The 25,622-nt window shown below is 35.3% G+C and overlaps 3 protein-coding genes across 4 annotated transcripts; all 3 read right to left on the bottom strand.

Annotated features, from left to right (window-relative positions):
- Positions 1 to 1,659: 1,659 nt before the first annotated feature.
- Positions 1,660 to 2,791, bottom strand: LOC105802609 (protein LITTLE ZIPPER 3). The gene is made up of 2 exons (XM_012634335.2): positions 2,257 to 2,791; positions 1,660 to 2,161 (listed from the first exon to the last, which is right to left on the bottom strand). The coding sequence occupies exons 1-2, from the start codon at positions 2,334 to 2,336 to the stop codon at positions 1,945 to 1,947; spliced, it is 297 nt and encodes a 98-aa protein (XP_012489789.1). The 5' UTR covers positions 2,337 to 2,791; the 3' UTR covers positions 1,660 to 1,944.
- Positions 2,792 to 9,003: 6,212 nt separating this feature from the next.
- On the bottom strand, positions 9,004 to 14,068 carry LOC105802610 (putative WEB family protein At1g65010, chloroplastic). 2 transcript variants are annotated; one of them, XM_012634336.2, is made up of 13 exons: positions 13,707 to 14,068; positions 13,296 to 13,480; positions 13,110 to 13,213; positions 12,891 to 12,971; positions 12,456 to 12,568; positions 12,279 to 12,365; positions 11,738 to 11,940; positions 11,444 to 11,645; positions 11,300 to 11,350; positions 11,100 to 11,198; positions 10,954 to 11,013; positions 10,457 to 10,581; positions 9,004 to 10,276 (listed from the first exon to the last, which is right to left on the bottom strand). In XM_012634336.2, the coding sequence occupies exons 1-13, from the start codon at positions 13,953 to 13,955 to the stop codon at positions 9,166 to 9,168; spliced, it is 2,670 nt and encodes an 889-aa protein (XP_012489790.1). In that variant the 5' UTR covers positions 13,956 to 14,068; the 3' UTR covers positions 9,004 to 9,165. The 2 variants fall into 2 exon arrangements, with proteins under 2 accessions (XP_012489790.1, XP_012489791.1); XM_012634337.2 differs by having other exon boundaries at positions 10,457 to 10,578.
- An 878-nt stretch (positions 14,069 to 14,946) lies between these two features.
- On the bottom strand, positions 14,947 to 16,682 carry LOC105802611 (fasciclin-like arabinogalactan protein 10). The gene has a single exon (XM_012634338.2). It carries the CDS (start codon positions 16,429 to 16,431, stop codon positions 15,154 to 15,156), a length of 1,278 nt encoding a protein of 425 aa, XP_012489792.1. The 5' UTR covers positions 16,432 to 16,682; the 3' UTR covers positions 14,947 to 15,153.
- Positions 16,683 to 25,622: the final 8,940 nt, after the last annotated feature.

Genomic DNA, 25,622 nt, shown 5'->3' with positions numbered 1-25,622 from the left:
TCAACCACTAACTCAATTACTATAATTTTTGGTGATTTTTCAAACTAACGTCACTGTCACTGCCCAAATCTATTCTGTTTCAATTTCACTCACTCATATAATACTGTAACAATTTATTGGCTATTTTACCAAACTAGTCCAAAAAAATATTATATTTACAAAAATAACCCAAGTTTAAAACAATCACCAAAATAACCTAAAAGGAACAGTAAAATTGGATTGTGGCCTGTCAATAGCCGGAACCCACTCGTATTTTACACCCATGATTGCCTAATAATTGTGTCAGACTTAAAAAATTAATTTTTTGGGTTTTGGCCTGTCAATGGCCGGAACCCATGTATTTTTTTTAATTGTATAATACTAATATACAAAAAAGGGAAAAAAAAGAAAAACGAAAAAAGAAAAAGAGACAAGGAATGGAGATTTTCAAGTTTGTTGAGAGCGTTTTAATAAGTGGTATCCCTTAATAAACTTTGTACTATCCTAATCAGAGCGTTGTTTTACTGCCTTTAAATATAAGAACTGCATCTTACTGTCGGCGATGTTCTTTTGTCTGTTTGTTGCGTTGCAGGAGGACATCGGCAGAAGATATATTAAATCTACGTGATGGAAGGTTTGATCTTGAATCACATTACAGCTTGGTGAATATGCAAACTGAAAATGGTGCTCAAAGTGTTATTGTTTTGGCGGATTGATTAAGGTTACTGGTAACACTGGAAGCACATCCAACCATGGAAGCTATTCATGCGACTGAACAAGGTATTCAATACACTCTATTTAATTAAGACCCTAGTTTTGTGTCTCAATTTGGAGATTGCAAATTTTACATTTTCTTTTTATAAAGTACAAATAATAATCTAATAAGCTATTTTAAATTACGGCAGAAAACAGAAGTTACTGTATATTATATGCTACAGATATAATTCCACTATTGCTTGTCGTAAATATAACCTTGTTAGTCAGCAACTAACTTGTTTTGATATGCCACAGGGCCATGACCATCGAGTCCTTTCGGTCCTAAACAATCTAAAGTAATGCAGGCAACAAATCCCTTCTTCTGCTATTGCAATTGTAGTGCAATCCACCCGTGGATTTTGTTTCTGACCTCGTGGCGTTCTTTGATCCACTGAGGTGTTAGCTTTGTGTTTTAGTTGGCAGTCATTCGGATCAAGTTGAAGCCCTGTTTAGATACCGTTTATGTAAAAATATGAAGGTGAGATTAAATATTATAATAATACTATGCTATAATATTAGATAAAAAATAAATTAAACTTACCTATTGTACCGCCCATCAAATCCCATACTCAAGTATATTGTCTTGAGATGTCCTGCCCCATCGAATATGGGTTTCACGTGGTGGGCTTGAAACCTCTTTACGTCCATTTTTAAACTTCATTTGATAACATATCGCTTATATTAGTATAATAAACGAGCAAGGAAGATAAAAAACAAAAAGCGAATATTTATTTATTTGCTGACTTGCTCCAGGTTTTGGGCTACAGAATCATGGATTCATGTTTTTTTTTTCTCAGCCATAAAATGATTTTATTAAAATTAAGTCTTCGTGTCTGGTTACCTCTTACAAAAATATTCATCCATTCACCAAGAAAATATATAGTGCTCAACAAATTAAACAAGTAAAAATAACATGCATGCAGCTGCTAAACACTACATAAGTTATATTCCCATCCTTGATACATCCAATAAAATTCCAAAATTATTCCAAACCTGATCAGCTGATCCCATTACAAATCCAACTTCAATTTAAACCCTAAAGATAAACAAGAAAGAAATGAAGAAGCACGTCCCCCCTGATCCTTTAATTCCTCCTACAGTCTCCCCATCAGCAGCACATCATCTAGTGTTACACTGTATATATATTAATAAAGGTAGTATTTACCCATATCCCATCCCATGCAATCCAGCTAGCTAGCCAGTTATTTTCTAGGTTTTTAAGGACTGATTCGGCGGATTACACAACTTCTTCTGTAGCTGAGCCAACAGGGTTTGGTTCTCCTGGTGAAGAAGAAGTGCTTTCTTCCTCAGCTTCTCGTTCTCTTGTATGATAATCTGATTCTCCATGTACAGTTTCAAGTTTTTTTTTTCCATATCTGTTTTAATCCCGACGGCCCCCATCTTCTTTGTCCTTAATCTTCTCAACCTGTAGTTCCATTATTTAAGCACCTTGATAGAAACCAGCAGAGATAAAACAACAACAACAACAACAAAAAGACAAAAGAATCTTAATTAACTAACCTGTTGAGCCTTGGAACACGAACGTTATGTCTTAGCTTGGACTGACGTTTTCGGCAGCATGAAGAAGGGTTAACCAACATGTTTAATATTGAGAATGGAAAAAAAAGAAAGAAAAAAACTCAAGGGAAGGGTTTCGTTTAGAGAGTTGGGACTTGGGAGAAGATTATTTGTGTGATCCAAGTAGGGAGAAAAAACCAAGTGTTATATAGCTGGGAAATCGTGTTTGAATCTGAAATTGTAAAAAGAGAAAAAAAGAAAAAAGAAAAAGAAAAACAGAGAGAGAAAGAGAGGCTTTTCATAGTAATGATGACACAAGGACTCATGATTACAAAGGAGCAGCAATAGAAGAAAGAATGCAGAGAGAAGGTCAGGGCAAGAAGGAAGGGTGCTTCTCTCTTATCTTTTGTATGGATGGCCTTTATGGATTGCAAGTACCATTATTATTTAATACGATCGAGTGTGTAAAAGACTTGAGCCAAAGGGTGTAGGCTGAGTTGGGGCACACAGAAAATGACTATTCCTTCTCCATCTTCATTCACTTTTTTGAATTTTAGAACTTTCCCCTTCTGTTTCTCAACAGTTAGGCCCCTTCCTCTTTACCTTATACGTCCAAATTTCAATATATTATATTACGTTGACGCGCTGTAATGAATCAACCAAATGGGTGCAAGTAGTTGATGGTATCATTGCTGTAGAAAATTAACTTGAAATCCAGGGTTGATATTAACATCAAAAGGTGGTTCAGCTGTTACCAAAACCAAGTTGGGAGTGAAATTAGGAGGAGCCTCCATTTTGTAATGAATTAATAAGCTGGTTAGGAATCCATGCACCATCACCCATAACTTCACTGGAGAATTAATTAAAAGTCGTAAAGTTGGGTGAAAAGCATGTTTTTTTAATTATGAAAGAAATCCTTTACGTCTTGGACTGGGCAAGGGTTTGAATCAAATCCACCTCATTATTATGCTTTCTCAAACACTAATCTTTGATTAACTATGAGAAGGAATTTTCAAACGTAAAAAGGGCTGGATACACCTGGCACTTCCGCATTTTACTTTGTGTTCCCATTATTTTTTATTTAGGATTAAACATGTCCAAAATTCCAAATTTAGAACCTATTATTTATTGAATGAAATGATATAAGATATCGTGTTTAATGCGGCATGGGATGACTCTCTTATCACAACCTTTTTAAAATAAATTAAAATATCCTCATGCATAAACTATATAAAAACATTTTATTCTAGTAATAAATTAGTTGTTCATGTCTATTTAATACATCATGTTATTTTATTACTATTTTAAATAGTTTACATTGCTTTGAATTAATATAAGATATAATCTTAAATCTCTAAATGCAAATCATACATAAAATTTTACAAAATCAAACCAATCATGCTAAATATAACAATAATATTTCCAAATTCATATAAAATAAAAAATTAAAATGAAGCTATTAGATTTAATTTAGGTTATAACTAAAGTATAAGCTTGATATAACCTTAAAGGTAGTGCCTTGATACACGCCTTGGAGCCTGTTCTATTTCTTCTTTTTCTGTTCGAGTTTCGATCGTGTGTTCAAGATTTTCCTTACCGGAGTTTTGAACTAACAATTTTAAGGTTATAATTCATTATGACTACCACAACACATGAAAGTGGAACACTCCAACTTTGTTAAACTTGATCGGTTTGATGGTGGCAATTTTCGACGATGACAGAAAAAGATGCACTTCTTATTATCAACTTTGAAGATTGCTTATGTTTTGAATACTCCAAGACCTGAAGAGAATGAAAACGAATCTGTTGCTGCAACCCGAGAAAGACAATAATGGGACAATGCTGACTACATGTGCATGGGCCACATATTGAATGGTTTATCTGATGGTTTGTTCGACACCTACCAAAATGAGGTCACCGCTAAAGAATTATGGGACAAATTGGAGGCAAGATACATGACTGAAGATGTTACAAGTAAGAAATTTCTTGTCAATCATTTCAATAATTATCAAATGGTTGATGGTCGTTCTGTTATGGAACAATTTCGTGATATTGAAAAGATGCTGAATCAATTTAAGCAATATGATATGAAAATGAATGAAATGATTGTGGTATCCTCCATTATAGACAAACTTCCTCCATCTTCGAAATACTTTAAAAGAAGTCTAAAACATAAAAAAGAGGAAATATCTCTTGAGGCTTTGGCAAATCATCTTCGTATTGAAGAAGAGTATCGAAAACAAGATCAGAACCTAAATTCTGAAAATGCCAAAGTACATGTTACGGAGGAAGAGTACAGACTACTAAACCATTCAAGAGAAAGTTCAATCAGACTGATAGAGCACCTAAGTTCAAAAAGAAACAAAATGGCTCATGCTATCATTGTGGAAAGCCGGGACATTTCAAGAATGAATGTCGATTTTTAAAGAAGAAATCATCTTCTAAGGCTGATAATAACGGAAAGTTCGTTGCAATGATATCTGAAATTAATATGGCACAATATGATAATACATGGTGGATTGATACTGGAGCAACCAAACATGTGTGCAAAGACAAAAGCATGTTCACAAAGTTCACACAATGTGAAAATGACAATGTCTTGTACATGAGAAATTCTTCCACCGCATGACAATTAAAGGCAAAGGGTCATTGAACTACAATTCACTACGGAAAGGTTTTAACCTTAAATGATGTATATTATGTACCGAAGTTAGGAAGAATTTAGTGTCTGAAGTCATTGAATAAGTTTGGTTTCAAACTTGTTTTGAGGCGATAAGTTTATTTTGTCTAAGGGAGGAATTTTTGTGGGAAAGGGTATATGTATCGAGCATGTTCAAACTCAATATTATTAATAAGAATAAAAAACTATTCCGCTTATATGGTTGAATCTTTTTGTTTGTGGCATTATAGATTAGGTAGAAAATTGAATGACATGTATAAATTAGATTTAATTCATGTTTTTAATAATAATATTGAAAATGCAATACATGTATGTTGACTAAACTTACAAGAAACCATTTCCCTAAGGTTAAAAGGAAAACAAAATTACTTGATTTGATACATAGTGATTTATGTGACTTGCATAATACTCCTACATTAGGTGGAAAGAAATATTTTGTTACTTTTATTGATGATTGTTCTAGATATTGTTATGTATATTTATTGCATTCAAAAGATGAAGCGCTTGATAAATTTAAAGTTTATAAATCGAAGTTGAACTTGATGTGAATCATTTATCAAGTGCTTAAGATCGATAGAGGTGGAGAATACTATAATCCAAGTTACTTTGAACTCACTGGAGCTGTCCATCAAGTTTCACCCTTACACACCACAACAAAATGGTGTAGTGAAAGAAAAATAGAGTCTTGGTGAAATGGTAAATTCAATGTTATCATATTCGGGTCTTGGACAAGGTTTTTGGGGAGAAGCTGTTCTAACAGCTTGTCATATATTGAATAGAGTTCCTAATAAGGAAACTAAAATAACCCCCTATGAACGATGGAAGAAAAGGAAACCAAACCTTAATTATTTGAAAGTTTGGGGTTGTAGAGCTATTGTAAAAGTTCCAACACCTAAATGTAAAAAGTTAGGTTAAAGAGGAATTGAATGCATATTTATAGGTTATGCACATAATAGCAAGGCATATAGGTTCATGGTAATTGAACCAATTGATTCAATTTCAATTAATACTGTTATTGAATCAAGAGATGTTATTTTTGATGAAAATAGATTTAATTCTATATCAAGACAATTACAACCACAACAATTGATTCATTCTTCAAATAAGAATGAGATTCCATTGAAACAAATTGATAATAATGATGAATCTTATCAAGAATTAAGAAGAAGTAAGAGGATTAAAAAGGTCAAAGATTTTGGACCAGATTTCATTATGTTTCTTGTAGAAGGAAAAGGTGAAAGTATATGTAATAAGGTACCTTATTGTTATAATACTGAATCTGATCCTATTACATTTGAAGAGGCAGTGAAATCTCAAGACTCTGGTTTTTGGAAAGAAGCAATAAATGATGAGATGGATTCAATAATGGGAAATCAAACTTGGATCTTAGTTGATCTTCCACCAGGTTCCAAACCAATAGGTTGTAAATGGATGTTCAAAAAGAAAATGAAGGTCGATGGAACCATTGATAAATTTAAAGTAAGGTTGGTAGCAAAAGGTTTTACACAAAGACAATGTATTGATTATTTTGATACCTATGCTCTACAATTAGACTCTTAATATCACTTACCTCTATATATAATTTGGTTGTTCACCAAATGGATGTTAAAACTGCATTTTTAAATGGTGAATTGGAAGAGGAAGTGTACATGGAGCAACCGGAAGGATTTGTTGTTCCAGGACAAGAGCATAAGGTATGTAAGCTTGTTAAATCTTTATATGGGCTTAAACAAGCACCAAAACAATGGCACCAAAAGTTTGACAAGGTTGTTTTAGCTAATGGCTATAAAATAAATGAATCCGATAAGTGCATATATAGTAAATTTGAAAATGGAAAAGGTGTCATAATTTGCTTATATGTAGATGACATGCTCATTTTTGGCACGGATTTGGAACAAATAGAAAACACAAAGAAATTCTTGTCAAACGACTTTGCTATGAAGGATATTAGCAAATGTTATTCTTGGGATTAAAATAACCCGAGATGAAAGCACTATAGCTTTATCACAATCACATTACATTGAAAATGTGCTTAAAAAGTTTGATCTTTTCAACTGTATACCAGCATCTATACCCATGGATCCTCAATTAAAATTAGTATCTAATGCTGGTAGGAAAATTGATCAATTGAAATATGCAAGTCTAATTGGTTGTCTTATGTATATAATGACTTGTACAAGACCAGATGTTGGAAAATTGAGTAGGTACACAAGTAATCCAAGTAGTTTGCATTGGCAAGCTTTGAATAGAGTACTTAGGTACTTAAAGAAAACTATTAACTATGGATTGTGTTATAATGGATATCCTCCAGTTTTAGAAGGGTATTCGGATGCTAGTTGGATTACAAGTTTGGAAGATCATGGATGGATCTTCATTCTTGGTGGATGGATTGTGTTATAATGGTAAATTTTTAAAAGTGCCACATAGGAAATGTTTTCTTTTATTGTATATATATATATATATATATATATATATATATAGATGATAGAAAGATACATCTAATCTTACTTTCGGTGTAAATTTAGGTTTCGATAAACTCTAAGGGTTAATAAATAAGCTGTCCATCAAATAAATAAATTTAATTTGTGAGTATTTATATTTGAAAAATATTCAATCTCATATGTTTAATATTTATAAAATAATTTTAAAAACCGGTACACGACAATACATTTGTGGATACGGTAATAATTCTCTTGGGTTAAATCTCGCATCACCCACTTTACTTGCGGTGAAGGGAATTTATCACGTTGGGCTTCGCCAGCCCACAAATGAGTGGGACTGATATCACATATTTCTTTTTAGATTAGAAGTGTAGCAAATGAAAAACAAAAAATAGAAATAAAAAACAAAAAACCTCATCATGCTATTTTGAATACAGATGGATAGGAAATTGATGGGAAGTAAGACCATCGCACTAATATAGCTTACCTTTACTCATTTCTTATATTATTATGTAAGTTATTGGGATTTTATTTGAATATAAAATATTATTTAAATAAATATGGAGCACAAGTATTTTAAAAAGAAATAATAGGGGAAGTAACATAAATGGAATTATATAAAGGCAGTAGTCAACAATGAAATGAATCTCTAGTGGGCATTTGGAAACGAGCTAATTGCCCTATATTTGGATTGTATCTTTGGGATTGGAATATATAAAAGAGTGATTGCATGTTTCATAGTGGTCGTTCTATATACCTTTTAAGCTATTCTCCTAGACTGGGGGTTGGAAATGGAGAAGAAATTATTAAGGTGAGAAAAATCAATAAGAGTGATGAGAGCAACTTTTATGGATGATGAGTTCACATGCAACCTCTGATAATGACGAGTGATCAACGGTGGAGCAGCTACTACTTCTCAACCCTCAACCATGTCCAGGTGGTCCAAATCACCATACCCACACCCATACTCTATAAATTTCAAATTACTAATCTATCACTCTCCCTTACGGAATGCAGCTGTCCCTAATATTTACTCCTCCTTTTTCTTGATTTTCTTTTTATCATCATTAAACCTAAAAAATCTGCAATTATAGCTTCTTTGAATATTCAAAATTTTGGATCAATTTATAGCAACTTATATTATTATTATAATTTTAGTCTACATGATCAGAAACTTGGAGCCTGACTTTAAAGTAAAACCCAAACAAATCATGGGCCTCATGGCTCCCTCCAGCCTCTGCCACGCATATCTTCTTTCTTTTTCTTTTTTTTTCTAATTGCATAACGTGGGAAAATTTTCAAAGTTTTTGCCTGGATGGCTGGTTGGCCAACTCATTGTTGTCTCTGACTTTTGAGGTCTGAATTAGTTACGAGTTACTAGAAAGAGATGGAAATGGCGTGAATCCACCCACTTTTGACTTTTGCATTCTCTCATTCCCCATAAAGGGCTGAAGAAAAAAACAAACCCTAATCCTTAATTCATAAGTAAACCAGTGTAGTTCAACCATCAATTCCATCCGAGAAATCTAAAATGTGAATACTGAAAAGTAGGCACAGCAAGTTTGGCAAGAGATCAGGCATATATGAAGGATCCTTACAGTGAGTAATACTACTATAACTCTCGAACCATGCATAACTATTAAATCTTTAATTATTAGGAATTGAGTTGATCAATGTACGCACTTTTGGTATGCATCTTTAAGCGTAAAATAATGTACAAGAAATTGAATGCATGTGAACTGGAAACTGAAAAGGAGATGAACAAGGTTTCACACGATAAGGGCATGCCTGCTACCCAACGGAATCTTCACTTGTAGTTTCATCATCGTCATCCATTTTATCATTATGCTTTTGATCCATATCAGCCTGGTCACTTCCCTCTGTTTCTGCATCTGATATTGATCCAGACTTAGCAGCTACTCTGTAGTTATTATGATCACCATCCTCGCTGTCAGCACAATCTTCAGTACCTGAGTCAGAAGTAGCAGCACCCACAAATTGCTCTTTCAAATCAGGAGCAACAATTCCAATCATCTCACTCAATGCTTGACGTTCATCATTACGCATGGAAGTAGTAGCCTCGGAAGATGATCTACTTTGATTCTCACCTACCATAGCACGATTCTTATCATTGTCTCTAGTTTTAGGTAAGACATTTTCTCCATGGACAGAAGGATTAGTACCGTTGGCCTGACTCTCAAAACCTTCTGAAACTAAAAGGTCCGTTGTCCTGATTGTGCCTCCAGCTTCTTTGTCTTCTGTGCATTTTTGAGTCTCGTGTGGTTTATTCAACTGAGATTGTACTGAAGTATCTAGGCAAGTTGTTTGAACCCGTTCATCACTTTCATGTGCATTAGTTTCATAATCAAACTGCATTGTATCTCCACCTAAAGTTCCACACCTGTTCAAATCAATATTCGGTTCAACCTCAATTCCCAAGCTTTCAGTTTCAAGAACATGTTCAGTACCAATGGGATCTCCTTCCAGAATACGTGTTGTACCAACACCATCAACGTAAAAACCAAAGATGCCTTTAACAGAACGATCAGCACTTGTAAATTCTGCCTCCTGTGTATTTTCGCCAACATCTTGACTTCTCATACCGCAGTCATGCTTCTCAGTAACACTGGCCTCATCACTAGAAATATTAACCCTCTGAGCTGAAGCAGTGGAGCCTTCCCTCATGGTACTATTTTCATGATGGCCAGTAAGAGCCTTTTCTCTAACTCTGGTTCCATTTACGTTCTGGTACGGTACATTAAGGTCAATATCAACCGATGTGTTCTCATAATTTTCCTCATCTTCCAGAGTTCTCTGCATTGCCTTCAGTTGTTCTTGCTGCTTTGCAAACAGTATGGAGATTTCCTCAGTTGTAGAATAAAATGCTCGTAGCTGTGTTTCTCTGGGGAGCAACCACAAAAATATCACCATCCTCAATTCATAAAATTCCTAGGTATTGATGGCAGCCAATGTTAATACCAAAGGCCGCAATATACAAAAGGATAGAACCTTGCTCAGCAAAATGCTTACACCAATGCTGCAACTAAAAATCAAACAATAGCTATTGTCACAGAAGTCATACCGAAGCATAATTCTTTCCCTGGCACCTTTTAGCCTCCTCCTCTCATAATCAAGATCTCGCATTGTAGCATTTATTTCAAGCTCAAGGGCCGAAACTTTAGCCCATGCTTCTTCTCGGGCTGCCTGCTACCAACCGCAAAGGAAACTTCAGCTTAACAATAGACTAACTTCATAATGATGAAGAACAGAGGTTTGCTGTACCCAGATTGATTTATCTATTTATCTGATAAACGCCAATCTAGGTACGATTGAAGAAATCAATTGTAGTGTGTTCAGATAAAAAAAATACTCATAACACAACATTCATTTTCTTTTTTATGCTTTCAAAAGCTGCAGGTACTACCCAGATTTGCATGCAGATTAATGAAAGTGATAGCAAGTTATCAACAAAATCAATAAATAATTGAAATCTTGTATGGCAGAAAGAGAGTTCCAACAGTTGAAATAAAAAAGTATAACATTAAAGTGAAGGAAAAGGCAAATGATATAAAATTATACCTTTTCAGTCTCAAGTTCTTTCCTCAATCCTTTTATTTCATGTTCAAGTTCTTCCACTTTCTGCTCAAATGCACATTAAATGTCAGATAAGGAATCTATTTGTATATGCTTGACTATATAAGCAAGCACAAGAAAAACACGTTTACTTTTCTTGTATTTGCAGAGGTCTTTTGTTCTTCGCAAACTTGGGTTTCTAGTTGGCGAACTTTATTATCAGAATCGACCAATTTCTGCCTAGTGTCTTCCTGCAGAAGATAGGGAAATAAGGAACAACAATTTCAGAGATTATGTAGAAAACTGGTATCATGTGTTTAACTTCAAAATCAGATGGCCCTGCAGACAATACCAGTTTGGACACCAGATCTTCCACTTGTGCTGAGCTTTTTCTCAGTGATTCCTAAGAATGGAGATGCATAACAATTCATTTCTCAATTCTCTAGAAATAAATTACACATCAAAATCCAAGCAAGCACAGGAAAATTATTCGGACCTCAAGCTTATTAATTACTTCCTTTTTCTCTGTTTCTCGTTTTAAATAAACATCTGATAGTCGTTGCAGTTCCTCTTGAGCCTCAAACTGAGCTCTTTGCACCGCTGCTTTTAAATCAGCAGTAGCTTTTTCTCGTTCTTCTCGTCTCTGGTCCCGCTCTTCATCTAACTGAACCTTAAGTTCAGCTATAGATGCCTTCTGACTAAAAGTATAAAATTAGGACATTATATCTTGTTCTTGTCTTCTTTTTGGTGCCATAAATTGGCGATAGTTAATAAAGCCTTCATTTCTTACCTCTTCATCCTTTCGTTTGCTTCAGTACATGACTGCAGGGAAGCACTAAGTCTTTCATTAAGGTCTTCTATAGCATGCTTTTGTTCAGCTGATATCCGATTGACCTCTACAAGCTCCTTTTGCTTACCATCTAACAAAATTTGCAATTCTTTGATCTGATCAAGGTACGACGTCGCAACTGATTCTTTTACCTCTTTGATTTCCTTCAGAAATAGATAACTATATATCTTAATTCTTAATCACCAAGGATGAAAAAAGTAACCAGTTAAAAGCAAGAAATAGTGACATACAATACAAAAAATGGCATAAAATTAGAAAGAGACCCATGAAATATCATTAACACCATGTTGTACATTATTTTTCTCTCTTCTGGGAAAGTCATAGCCAGGTAAAATCAAAGTGGAATGCATGAATTTGAATTAAGTCAAACAGGAACCACAGTATCCAGTAACATAGACACTTGGCTAAACCAACTCAATGAAGCCAAACATAGACATAAATCAGAAAGAATGAAAGGTCATAATCCATCAGAAGAGCATACATTTTCATGACGCTCAACGGTTGCACGATTCTCATTATGCAATGTATCTATTGTAAGCACCTGATCTTCCAACTGCTTTCTCAGTTCCTGCATTCATCAGTTCTCAGGATTATTTATTATTTGACATAAATTAATTGTTTGAACAATCATTAGACCCATGAATCTAAAATAGGATACCCTGTTTGACCGCTGAAGACTCCGAAAATCATCAAGAGATATAGGACCCTCAGGAGCACCAATGCCAATACCTTTTAATCTTTTGTTTTCACAGGTAAGCTCATCTGCACAATCTGGGATGACCAGTAAAACATTTGAAGTTTATTAGGGGCAACTGTTTTCATAGTAATGCTTCAGTATATTTATCCTCAAGAAGACAGGACAACCATATAAAAGGAAGAAAACGAGTCTAAAACAAGCTATTAATATTGTTATCAATAACAGCATTAGACTTACAGATTTGCACATACACCTGTTAATTGTTTCGTTGTTGTTTGAAAACTTAAAGATAGTCATGGCATTTATTTCTCACTAAAGCTTATATCAATTTTATGGAAATTTTAGAGAAAATAAAGAGTTCCTAAAAATAAAGGCAGGAGCTTTTCATATATATACCAGCTTTTCTTTTTGCACATGCACCTTCTGCTGAGTGAATAGAGGTAAGAACTTCTCGATATACAAACGCAAAAGCAAGTTCTGTAAACAGGAAGACAGTTACTTTCCAAGGCATTATAAGCTTCAAATATCTTTTGAAATGAAAGAAACAAAGAACAATCACATGCTAGTTATCTGAATAAAAGAAAAGGCGGTGAACGATACAGATATTAGTATTACCATGTTGTGGAGGGGCAGAAAATGAAATGATGTCTCCGTGTTGGACTTTAAATTCAGGACTATTCTTTCTCAATCTCTCCCAATTAAGATAGGTCCCATTTGTGCTACAAAAAAAAAAAGATAGATAAAAGAATCAGAATTTAGAAATACTTAAAACCAATAAGAAATCATGGACAGCACATTAACCTTGTATCTTTCAAGAAAACGGATGTATAACAGTTGGGGGACTGCTGTGTATCTTCATTGGTCACTCTCTTCCTATATATTTTGCAATGTACCGCGCTAACGGAATTTGAATCAATTCGGAAACTTGTTTCCTTTACTGATCGACCAATGCAGTGCTCATCCGCAGTCAAAAGCATGTTCATACCCTAGAAAAATGATCTCCTCATTAGCCTTTTACTTGTACATTACGATTTCTGTCTGATCGTTTCTTTCATTTTTTTTTTCTAATTCTTTTCCTTTCAGTTTAACCAGTCAGGCAATTGAAGCCTTATAATGTAAATAAAAGTTGTGGAAAAATGGGAAATTTGACAACCAAAATAAAATTGAGAAGACGGGGAGAGAGAGGGTTTAGGGTTTAAAAAAGAGGGAAACCTGCTGGCGTTTGCGGGCATTGTTAGAAATAGCGGTGAGAACGCCCCAAACGTTGGGATCGTTGGTTGGGAGAGGATGAGAGGAGATGTTGGCGGCGGCTGAGACTATTAACTCTTTGGGACTCAACGACAACTTAGAAGGCGGAGAGACATCGTTTTGCTTGGGCTGGGACACAATGTCCTTGGAGTTTGGACTTGGCTTTGAAGGAATTGGTGTCTCTGGTTTTTCTTCATCTTCTTTTGTGGCCATTGATGAAAGCAGAGTGCGAAGTAAAATAGAAAAAGAAAAAGGCGGGGATTTTGAAGCCCTAACTGCCTTGAATCAGTGGTACACGGGTTAGTCGCTATTGCGTTAATTTTTGTGTTCAACAATCAATTGTAGTCATTATTTCTTTATTATTTTATCCTTAGTTGATTTCCAGCTTTTGATCCAATGAGAAACATCCACTTGGTCAGCTCATCTTATTGTGAAAATAACAAAACTACGTCGTTTCCTAGTCAGTAAAAAATATTTAATTTTTAATATACCCAAAACAATTTTCTTTTTAAAAAAATATAACAAAAAATAAAATTTCAGGGTTGTTTGGAAATTGGAATCTCTGAAAAAGCAACAGGTTGCATCAGGTAGAAGGAATAGTATTTGGTTTTAGACAGATTTAAAATTTCAGCTTTTGTTAGTGGACTTGAGTTTGGATCTTAATTTCGATACATGGTTTGTTGTGCAGGACATGACTTCCAGGTTGTGGGCCGGGCCTAGAGGCTTGAGAATTACCGTTGTTATGGACAGATTTAACATTTACCATAGGGGGTGGCTGTTATCTCCTGATAAACGTTTAAATGGCAATCCATGCTGGCTGTCTTCCCAAACATCAATCATACCAATACATGATTACAATGGTTATGGTATTGTCATCATATCGGTGAGCAGTCATTACTTACCGAAGCCACCCAATGTGGCGTTTTGAGAAGCACGATTTTTCATTTGAAATAAATTGGCAACTAGAGAAGTTGGGAAGCATCCAAACAAAAAAAAGGAGCATGGGCGATTTCAAGATTTTGATCCCACACCGAAATTTTGAAAGAGAATAAAAAGGTTTGGGCCGGAACAGGAAGGACCACCCACTGTCACAACTTAAGCGTTGCCTTGCCTGCTACAAGTACAAGCACTTTCCGCTTGTTGTAACCACCCACAATCTCTCCACGTGCGCTCACACTCAATTCCTGCCATCCATGCGCTTCCATTTCCCACTTCCCAACACTCAATTCCTCTTTTTCTTGTATAAATCTTTAATTTACGATTAATAAATTGTAATCAACAAAAACAAACGTTTAACAAAGCTCTCAACCACATAAATTAGATAAGAAAAGCCCTCTCTACTCAAATTAAATAATCTCAAAAAAAAAAAAACTAAGGAAAGAACAAATTAACGGACTGGCATAATTACGATTCAGGACAAGATAACTGATGAAACGACAGTGGCAAAGACGGTGAAAATGATGGTGCCCAAAAGAGGAGCACTCACGTGACCGGCGGCATTATCCGATGTGCTGTTCTCTGACGAGCCAGCTGGCGAATCGGCCGGGGATCCGACGGGGGTGCCAGTTGGTGGAGCTGGTGGTGAAGCTGCAAGTGGTGACGGTGCTTCAGACATTGGGGATGGGCTTGGAGATAAAGATGGTGTCGGTGAAGGCGAAGAAACTGGTTCCGGGGCTGGTGCTGGCGACGGTGACTTGCCGAACAGCTCAGAAGGGAGCAAAACGTTGTCAACGGTGAAAATGGCGACCGGCGGTGAGTCAAAAACTGCTTCGGCGACCCTGGATGGGCCAACCCCTGTGTGTAGTGTCACCGAGTCGCCGGCGGTTGTAACTGTCAGATCGTACTTTCCAGCGCCGTTAGTCGCCAATGTACTGATCGGGTCCTTCGTCGTCTTCAACGTTCCCTTAGGTTTGTAATCCGGCGAGGCGTGATACTCTAGAAGTGAGACTTGTTCTGCATTGGTGAGCTTGCCCAAATCAGGGACACCTTCAGCTTTAAAAGCTTCATCGGACGGAGCAAAAACGGTCAACCCTTTATCAAGCGCCGACTCGTAAGTCTTAAGCACGCCACTGCTGGTAAGCAAACTAGCAAAAGTCTTGCAGCCGGCTTTTTCAAGCAAACCGGTAATGTTGACGCCAGAAGACGACGGGGCCGGAGCCGTTAAGATACCCGGAGCGATAATCGGAGCGCTGATCTCAAGGATAGAGATATTGTAGGGAATCTGCTTAACAGACTTGGTGTAAGATGAGTCGAGTTTGGAGCCAGGAATTGCGGAGCCGAAGCCGACTTTGCCACCTTGGAGGTCGGTGATGTTGACGAAACCAAGGTTTCCAGGGGCATTACCAGTAGTTTGGTAAAGCGTGGTGGTGAGGGTAGTGCCATCAGAGATTTTGTGGAGCTTTTGGGGGTCATAGTAGTCCAGAAGAACGTGAAGGCTGAGGATGTTTTTGACGACGGAAAGGGGGTGTTTGGATGTGAGGGCAGACATAGCCCCATTGTTGAGGACAAGGCAAGTGATGGTCTCTCGGGTGTTAATCTCATCGGCCAGCTTTGTTTGGGTGAGGAAACTATTGTAAACAGAGTAATCTGGAAAACCTTCGAGAATGGCCGTTATATTGTGGCCATTGACGGCAATGACAACTAAAGAGAGCGTGAAATGGAGCAAGTTGAGTCGGTGAAATGCGCCCATTGTGAACGTTGAAGAGATAGGAGGCAGGCAGCAGAGCTTAATCAGTGAAGAAGCAGAGTACGGGCCGAACAAGAGCTAAAAAGGGAGGACTCGGGGTAGAATTTTAATCAGGGTTAAAATAATAACAACTATGGTTTAATAATCGGAAAAAAGGATGGGACCACGTGAGATGGGTCAGGGCATTATGCTTAGGCCGCAGCTGGAAAGGAAATATAAAAGGATTTTGTGGTTATGGGGGTGAACTATATTGACGATAATGGACTTTGCCTTTTTACTTTATACCATCATTGAAGCTATCCGTTATGCTTGTCACTGACGAAACGGGCTTTTTATAACGGCTATTAACCCAAAGGTCAGGGTCACAACGTCTCTTGGGTTGACTTTGGCTATGTTGCTTGGTCAATCCTTTGGTTCATTTCCAGCTTCAAAGACTTTGCCTTCGTGTGAAGAACGTAGAACTCTACTGTAAGTGTCTGATCCAATTAATATTCGATGAATTATGTGTTTATTAACATAAATCTCAATGTGGCACAGAGAACTTTCATGATTCACCCAAAACATTTCCTTTTTATAAAGCTTGCTTGTACCCCACACCACTTGACTACTTTGCACATCCACATCCCCCATCCCCGCCATAATCTCCATATTCTCAAGCATCTATGTTCTGTGTTATTTGACCTTTCCTCTCTGATCTTATTTGTGTGGCCTGTCCTGTCTGACATAATAATAGTGTTAATATCAATGTCTTCATCTTCTATAGGGATGAGTTTGACTTATAAAATAAACATAAAAATCAATTAGAAAATAGCGATTCCATTAAAATTTAATGAATTTGTCATAAAATAACATGAATGAGAGATTGTAGATTGTATTGAGATCAAGAGATAGGTGCCTAACATGTAAAGTGTTAAACACAGATAGACTTAACAAAGAGTAATTAGGGTAGTTAATTAGGTTTTCTCTTTTCAGCAGGTGAAATTTTAAAGCTTGCTTTGCCACCAATGATGCCTTGATTGATGATGGGCATCATTCAATGCCACAAATAGAAGCAATGTGCCTACATATTTTCCTAGCTGTAAAGTTACGAGCACAATATAGTTTTAATTTTCAATCTTTTTCTTCATTTACAAGATTTTCTTTAATCTCTAGACAGTAAAGCAGGAAGCATAAATTTCAGCTGATGACGATTGACAAAGATTAAAAAAAATAGACGACCTAGTCATTGAAAAAGGAAATTTACCTGTTGTATTAAGTAAAGTAAAAGGAGAAAAGGTATGAATTTGTCGGCAACAATGTAGCATCAAAGCAAAGAGGGGGCAGTATGCAGAGATTGCTTCCCATTGGATGTCATGTGATACAATGACTATGTACCTCCATTAAGATTTTAAAGATGGTCCACTTTATTGTCCCCATAATTTCTCTTTATTAAAATTTTAAATTCTAAAAATATAATTAGTAAGATTTGTCTGGGCTGACCCATAACGGGATTACTAGCCCGAGTTTGAAATCCGGTCATATTAATTATGGGGCTATTTTACCCATCTAATCCAACAAAAATTAATATTTACAAAAATGACTCTAGTTCAAAAATATTCACTAAAATGACCTAAAATAAACAATGAATTTAAGTTTGGAAACCCAATGGCACGCACCACCTTGTGTTTTGGCCCCATCATTATCTGATGATTGTGTCAGACTCAAAAAAAAATGAATTTTTTGAGTTTGGGAACTCAATGGTCAGCACCAATGTATTTTTTTTAAATCGTATCATACTGGAATACAAAAATACTAGCATTTGAAAAAAAAATGGTTCTGACCATGTAATGGCCGGCACCAGATACATTTTTCCGGCCCAAAGGCACTTTTTTTACTTTTGGACATTGATGGTCGGTACTAGTGTCATTTTAAAAAAAATCGAGTGTTGGCCAATAGATGGCCAGCACCAAGTACATTTTTTTGGCTCCTAGGGCACCTTTTTTTTTGGGGACACTGATGACCGGCACCAGTGTCATTTAAGAAAAAATTGAGTGCTGGCAAGTAGATAGTCGGCACCAAGTATATTTTTCGACTCCCAATGCACTTTTTTTTGGGACACTGATGGCCGACATCAGTGTCATTTAAAAAAATTTGTGTGCTGGCAAGTAGATGGCCGACACCAAGTACATTTTTTCACTCCTAATGCACTTTTTTTTTTTACTTTAGGATATTGATGGTAGGCACTACCTTTTTTGGGTCCTGAAATTTTTTTTTTTTAGTTTTGGAACACCGATGGCGGGCACTAACTTTGTCACATTAAAAAATTATTTTTCTTATTTTAGAACATTGCTGACCGGCACCAAGTATTAAAAAATTAATTTTCTTAATTTTGGGAATCAGATGGCTGGCACCAAACCCTCACCCTATATATAGTGGGTGGTTTGGGTTCTAATAGTGTAAATGAATGAGTTTTTTTTTCAAGAGAGCTATCAAAATGAGAGTATTTTGTAGTGTATCATCAAATGAGTTTTTTGTAGTGATTTGTAGATGGGAGTTTTTTGTAGTGTACAACTGAATTTCGGGATTGAATTATATATTGTCATGTTTTAACGAGTTGAATTATATACTGTCATGTCAACCTTAAAGGTTACGTCATTAAGGGTAAGATGATTTTTTGCGCCATAGATGGCTAATCGAGATGTCCAACGCCGATTGACATTATCTATGGTGCAAGAAAGTTTATTCCGAACTTATAAGTGGGGTACTGGTGCAATGTAAACTTGATTCGAGCAAAAGATGACTAATTGTGAAGAAACTACTATTCAAAATAATTATATTATTTATTTAGAATGTTTGTATTTTTTTATATCTGTAAATTTAATGTAGTTGTTTAGGATTTAAGATTTCATTTTATATTTTCGTATTAATTTTACCTATCTATTTGTAGTTTGTTAGGTGTTTAAATTTAATTTAGTCTGTGTTATATATAGTTTGAATTTAAAAATTTCGTGCACTAATTTTATCCATCATTTGTAGTTTGTTGGGTATTTAAATTTAATTTAGTCATATAATATGTAGTTTGAATTTAAAATTTTCGTACATTAATTTAACCTATCTATTTGTAGTTTGTTGGGTGTTTAAATTTAATTTAGTGCGTATTATTTTGTTTGAATTTTATATTTTGTGTATTAATATTCTAGAATGTTTGTATTTTATCGTATCTCGTAAATTTAATTCGTTGTGTACTATTACTTATTCGAATTATATTTTTTATTAAATAAACAAATAATTATTTTGCAGAATTTAAATTAATATTAAAAACATAACAATTACAAAATAAAGTAAATATTTATAGATAAAAATCAAAATTGTGATGATCTCGGCGACGTCCCCGACGCTAGTGCATAACGGTCCAGCTGCCTCCGTCGGCTATGTCATGCACCTTGCTGAGGCGTTTGATAGTTACTCAGTTCGGCCTCCGGTGTCCTGTCCGGTGTATTTAGAAAAACAGTATAATAATATATACCATAATCGGGAGTTAAGGGTATTGTGTGACCGGAGGTGCCGATGGAAAAATGTCATCAGTAGTAGGTGTACGTGCTTCTCAGTTGAGCTCCCAGTGGTATGTTGAGGCTCGAGGTCGTCACCAAAAATATCCTCGAATGATGGGGAAAGTTGGGGCTCAGGCTCGAGCTCTGGGTGGTATGATGACGAGTCGAATGCTTTATATTGGGGCTCGAGATTTGTAATACCCCTAACCCGTATTCAATGCCAAAACAGGGTTACGAAGCATTACCGAACTTATAACTTAAACAATCATACATTTCATATTCAATTATCATTCAAATCAAAGAACATTCAAATACATTCATATCGTCCCTAATACGAGCCATCGATGCCCCAAATAGACATTAAAAATGGTTCGGGACTAAACAGAATACTCAAGGAATTTTTTTAAAAAATATTGAAAATTTTCAAAGTGCAGGGGACACAAGCCCGTGTGGCTAGGCCGTGTAGGCATTCGAAATGGGGACACACGCCCGTGTGCCAGGCCATGTACCCTTTAAAATGGCCTCACACACTCGTGTGCCAAGCCGTGTGAAAACTAGAGGGTATACTGACTTGTGCCACACGACTGAGCCACACATTCGTGTGCTAGGCTGTGTGAAGCTAGTGACTTGATTTCTAAATCAGTATCAGGATATACACGGCTGTATCACCTGACCGTGTGTCACACACGGTTGAGACACATGCCCGTGTCTCTGTCCGTGTGGACAAAACTAGGCCATTTTCCAAGCCATATTTTTTACCCAATGTAGTACCAACCTCAGTTCAACAATGCACATATAACCATGTCATAAATAAACTTTCAAAACCAACAAATATCAAGTTTATAACATGTAATATTCACACACACAACATGATATCCATAAGCACATTCATTTGACCACTTTAACACAGATCAAACATACTTCCAAAGTCTACCTAAATGGTCAAATACATATGAGACATTGTGCTTAAAACTTAGCATGCATACTCATCTCAATTCCAACAATTTAGTGCCAAAACACAATTTCGCAAGTAAAGCATTCATATAGCAATTATACACCACATATCATAAGGCCATTTATACATATATACATACCAAAATACATGACCACGTTACAATCCAATTCAAATGGCTAAAACTCAACAAGACATATAGGCCACATTAGCCAAAATACCTATACATGTCATTTAACCAAAATATAAAGTCCAAAGTACCAAAATGAGTGTTTGATAGTGTGACGCAAATCTCCGACGACTTCCAAACCGAGCGAACTTCTAAAGCACTATAAAATACGAAAAAATAAACAGAGTAAGCAATTAAACTTAGTAAGTTCGTAAAACATAGAATAAACTTACCGTATAACCAATAATTTAGGTAAATAACTCAAAGCATAATTCAATTCAATTTGGCCAAAGCCTATCACATAACCATTCACCAAGTTAGCCATGTATACACATAAAAATCGATAATCATGTTTGAATTCAAAAATTATTAAATTCCATGTACATGTAATATCTCTACCGTATATCCGTATATCATATATAAAAACCATCTCCATGTAAATACCTGTACTAGTTCGTATCGAACTTATATAATCTCGTAATAACACTATACCCGTTAAATCACTTAGAATCTCGTTAGATATACAGGTAGTACACACGAGGTGTACTGAACTGTAATCTGTCAATTTCTGTACATGTAGGCTTATACGAGCGATAAACGGTAAACTCATTCGAGCTGAATATTGGTAAGCTCCTACGAGTTGCAAATCGATAAGCTCATACAAACTGTGGTGAGTCCGCAACACATGCAGGACCTCAACCAAAACGGTAACCCTAATGACATGTCGTTTTTATTCTACAAATTTCTAAGGTTCAAAAAGGGGCTTGGTATTCTTCGTGCATCATCGATTATGTGCTCGATAATTATGCATAATAATTAAACTAATCACATACATATATATTTCAATCAAAACATAAAATTACGCAATGTATTTACACGAACTTGCCTCAAACTCAAACGGAGAATACGATCGTTTAGTCCACGACTTTATCTTTTCCTCGATTTAGTTCTGAATGTTAATTTTCTTGATCTATATAATCATATTTAACTCATTTAATCATATTTCTAATCAATTCAATCCAAAATTCATGTTATTGAAAAATTACCATTTTGCCCCTAAACATTTGACTTTTTTACAATTTAGTCCTTAGTCTCGTAAAATTGAAATTCATGAAATTTCACTACACCCAAGCCTAGCTGAATATACTATGTGCTCATAGTAGTCCATACACATCACAAATTCACTCATTTGACACACAATTTTCACAATTTTCAAATTAACCCTTAATTGGTAATTTCATTAAAACTTACTTAACAAAAGTTGTTTAATTAGCAACAAAGATTCATTTTCTCCCATTAAACTTTAAAAAAACAATAATTCTCTCATGGAAAAACCCTATACTTTCAACCATTTTGCAAATTAATCCCCTAATTAGCTAGGTTAAGCAACAACAATTCCAAAAATATAAAAATCAATAAAAATGAACATCAAATTCACTTACATGCAAGAGGTTTATGCTGCTGAAATTTCAAGCTCTCCAATGGCTCTAAGTTGCTGAAACTTTCGGTGGAAATTGCATGAGGAAGATGGCTATTTGTTTTGTTTTGTTTTATTTAATTTACTTTTAATTACCTAGTTACCATTTTACCCTTACCTAATTTTAAAAATTACTCAATTACCAAGCCATGCACATCCACTAACTCATTTAATGGTCTAATTACCATATATGGACTTTCAATTTAAGTTTCTATAGCTATTTAACACTTTTAGCTAATAAAACACAACTTTCGCACTTTACGCGATTTAGTCCTTTTTCACAAAATGAGCATACAAACGATAAAATTTATTAACGAAATTTTTATGCAATAATAATATAATGTTGTAGACCACAAAATAATATTAAAATAAATTTTACGACATTATATTTGTGGTCCTGAAACCACTATTTTGATTTCACTAAAAATAGGCCGTTATAGGGGGTTTGAGGCAGAATCAATTTTGGTGTTCCTGCATGGTGAAACTCGGTTATGGCGTGGTTGTGCGTTCCTCTGTTTCCATCGAGAATATTCCAATTGCGCGTCTTCCAGGAATATATAGCTCGAGATCCTCTAATTAGAGGAGATACATGATGTTGACTTTATTTTGATTAACGCCTGGCAACAGTATTCTACCTATAAGTTGCAGAATGAATGTTCTTGTAGCGTAGATAATATCCCTCTACGTTGGACTACTTGGAAGATGCTGGAAGTTTTCTCTTAACCAAGTAAATTTAATATAGGTTAATCGTCCTTTCTCATCGTTGGGGGACACTCTTCCAAGTAATTGCTCGCAAGTGCCCTATGAATCGAGTACTTTTTCAAGCTCTGTCACTGCTTCACCTTTTATAGATAGCCCAAGTTAGGCTGCTACGTCTTGTAGTGTAATAGTTACCTCCCCACACGGGAGGTGAAACGTATGTGTCTCTGGAATATCTGAATGTAAGCGACTACCCCAAAACCCGCAACTTTCAAATACGATAAAAATTTTCGATTTGGAAAATAACCAGGATCATACAACTGGGGTCTCACAATTCGGTATTGATCCTGCGTTTATAGTAAATATAGAATGTTATATTTCTCGTTTTAAAAAAGAATTTAAATGAATATTTAAAATTAAGTGGGACATTTTTCTTCTCGTTTATCTTATTCACATTTTTAGCAATGTGGTTGTTGTCATTTAAAAGAATATTAGGATTAGGATCCATCAAGTAATCGGCTGTGGTCGACAATTAACGAAGGTTGTCAGAGGTGTTTGGAGGTGATCGGTGGTTATCGATCGGCGGAAGACAATGGTGGTCGGCAGTTAATGGCGACAGTTGACGGTGAGCATCAGTTATCGGTGATGGTGATTGGGTTTTGGGTTGAAGTACCCCATTTATAGTGGAGGACCATAATGGCTGAGCAGGGGTAAAATTGAAAAAAAAACCTTGTTTCAGGTACTGACCCGTTGGTTCACGTCGCACCAAGCCTGTTGGTGCCGGCCAATAAAAGGCCGAATGGGCCCTCTAACGCTGACGTAGGCCTGACACAGGCCGTGTCCTTTAAACTTCTTTTTTTCATTTCATTTCCATTTAAATTTAATAATTTTCCATTTAAATTTATTTCATTTCCATTTAAATTTAATTTTCCTAATATACAATTTTTTTTCATATTAATCACAAGTAGTCTCATTTCAATTTATCTTTTTTCGATTTAAAATTTTTTCAATTCATTTCATATTTTTTTCATATTAATTAGAAGTAGTCTCAATTACATTTTATTTAAAATTTTTCATATTTTATTTAAATTTTTCTCAATTTAAATACCATTCCATTTTAAAATTTATTTAAATTTAAAAAATTTCTCATTTCATTTTTTTTGGTTTTTTTTAGGCTTGAACTGTTGGGTCACATCGTAGCAGGCCTAGTGCCTGTAGACCGTTTGTTGGTGCCGGCCACTGAAAGCTCATTTGCCAGGGGCCTGCTGCAGGCCTGACCTATCATTTCAACTTTTTTTTTGATTTCATTTCTATTTCCATTTTATTTCATTTTCATTTTCATTTCAATTTTATTTAAATTATCTTTTATCCATTTAAATTTATTTTTTCTCATTTCATTTAAATTATCTTTCTTTCCATTTTAATTTACGTTTTTTTCATATTAATTTTTCTCTCATTGTAATTTATTTCATTTAATGTGTTTTAAATTAAATATGTTTGTATATTGTATTATAATTTAATCATTTTAAAATAAATTTGTATGTATATTGTATTATAATTTAATGTGTTTAAATTAAATATGCATGTATATTGTATTATAATTTAAGGTATTTTAAATTAAATATGCATGTATATTGTATTATAATTTAATGTGCTTTAAATTAAATATTCATGTATATTGTATTATAATTTAACATGTTTTAAATTAGGAATAAGAAAAAAATGTATTAATAATTATATTTAATCAATTGTATAATTTGAATAAAGTATATCATTTGTATAATTTTTCATATTTTTACAATGTTTTTACAAGAACATGCGCTCAACAATATATAATTCATCATCTTCGAGTTCGACATTACGAGACGATTGACCGGAAACATAGATACGATGTGAGCAAGTCGATCGGTTGTGTCTGGATGTTTGACACACAGTGCACAGTTTGAGTTCGCCCGTCTCCCTGACGTCCATGTCATTTTGAATTCTCGTCGATTGTGGTCGACCTTTAGGATGTCTATGAATACAACGGTCAGGCATCATCTCGAAAGCAGGCAGTGGAACTTCCTAATTTGAGACATTAGGGATTACAAGAAATTCGTTCCCCCATATACGCAATGTGCGTTGCAACATGTAAATCTCGTTTATGAATTGTTCAACATTTAAGTTTGCTCTCGCACACGCTGCATGAATATGCGCACACGGATATCGAAGAGTCTGAAATATCTCGCACTTACAACTCCTGTTTCGTAGATCAACTGCGTACGATCTAGGTGGAAGACCCGAATGACAGCCGATGTACTATTGAACTCGGAAAGTCTCCAGGCCGCGATTCTGCTTTTATTGTTTGTGCCCTTCGACTATTTACCG

Source organism: Gossypium raimondii, chromosome 11, assembly GCF_025698545.1.
Source record: "Gossypium raimondii isolate GPD5lz chromosome 11, ASM2569854v1, whole genome shotgun sequence".
In the NCBI taxonomy this organism is placed as follows: domain Eukaryota; kingdom Viridiplantae; phylum Streptophyta; class Magnoliopsida; order Malvales; family Malvaceae; genus Gossypium; species Gossypium raimondii.
Note: the sequence above shows the minus strand (reverse complement) of the source record. Positions and strands in the feature narration are given on the sequence as shown.

What these genes read in the sequence shown, in the direction of transcription:
- LOC105802609 (XM_012634335.2), bottom strand. Translation starts at nt 2,336, where the DNA reads ATGTTGGTTAACCCTTCTTCATGCTGCCGAAAACGTCAGTCCAAGCTA. An exon ending in CGTGTTCCAAGGCTCAACAG is followed by an intron (nt 2,162 to 2,256) that starts GTTAGTTAATTA and finishes ATGGAACTACAG; the next exon opens with GTTGAGAAGATTAAGGACAA.
- LOC105802610 (XM_012634336.2), bottom strand. Translation starts at nt 13,955, where the DNA reads ATGGCCACAAAAGAAGATGAAGAAAAACCAGAGACACCAATTCCTTCA. An exon ending in ATGCCCGCAAACGCCAGCAG is followed by an intron (nt 13,481 to 13,706) that starts GTTTCCCTCTTT and finishes TCATTTTTCTAG; the next exon opens with GGTATGAACATGCTTTTGAC. An exon ending in CCGTTGAGCGTCATGAAAAT is followed by an intron (nt 11,941 to 12,278) that starts GTATGCTCTTCT and finishes CTATTTCTGAAG; the next exon opens with GAAATCAAAGAGGTAAAAGA.
- LOC105802611 (XM_012634338.2), bottom strand. Translation starts at nt 16,431, where the DNA reads ATGGGCGCATTTCACCGACTCAACTTGCTCCATTTCACGCTCTCTTTA.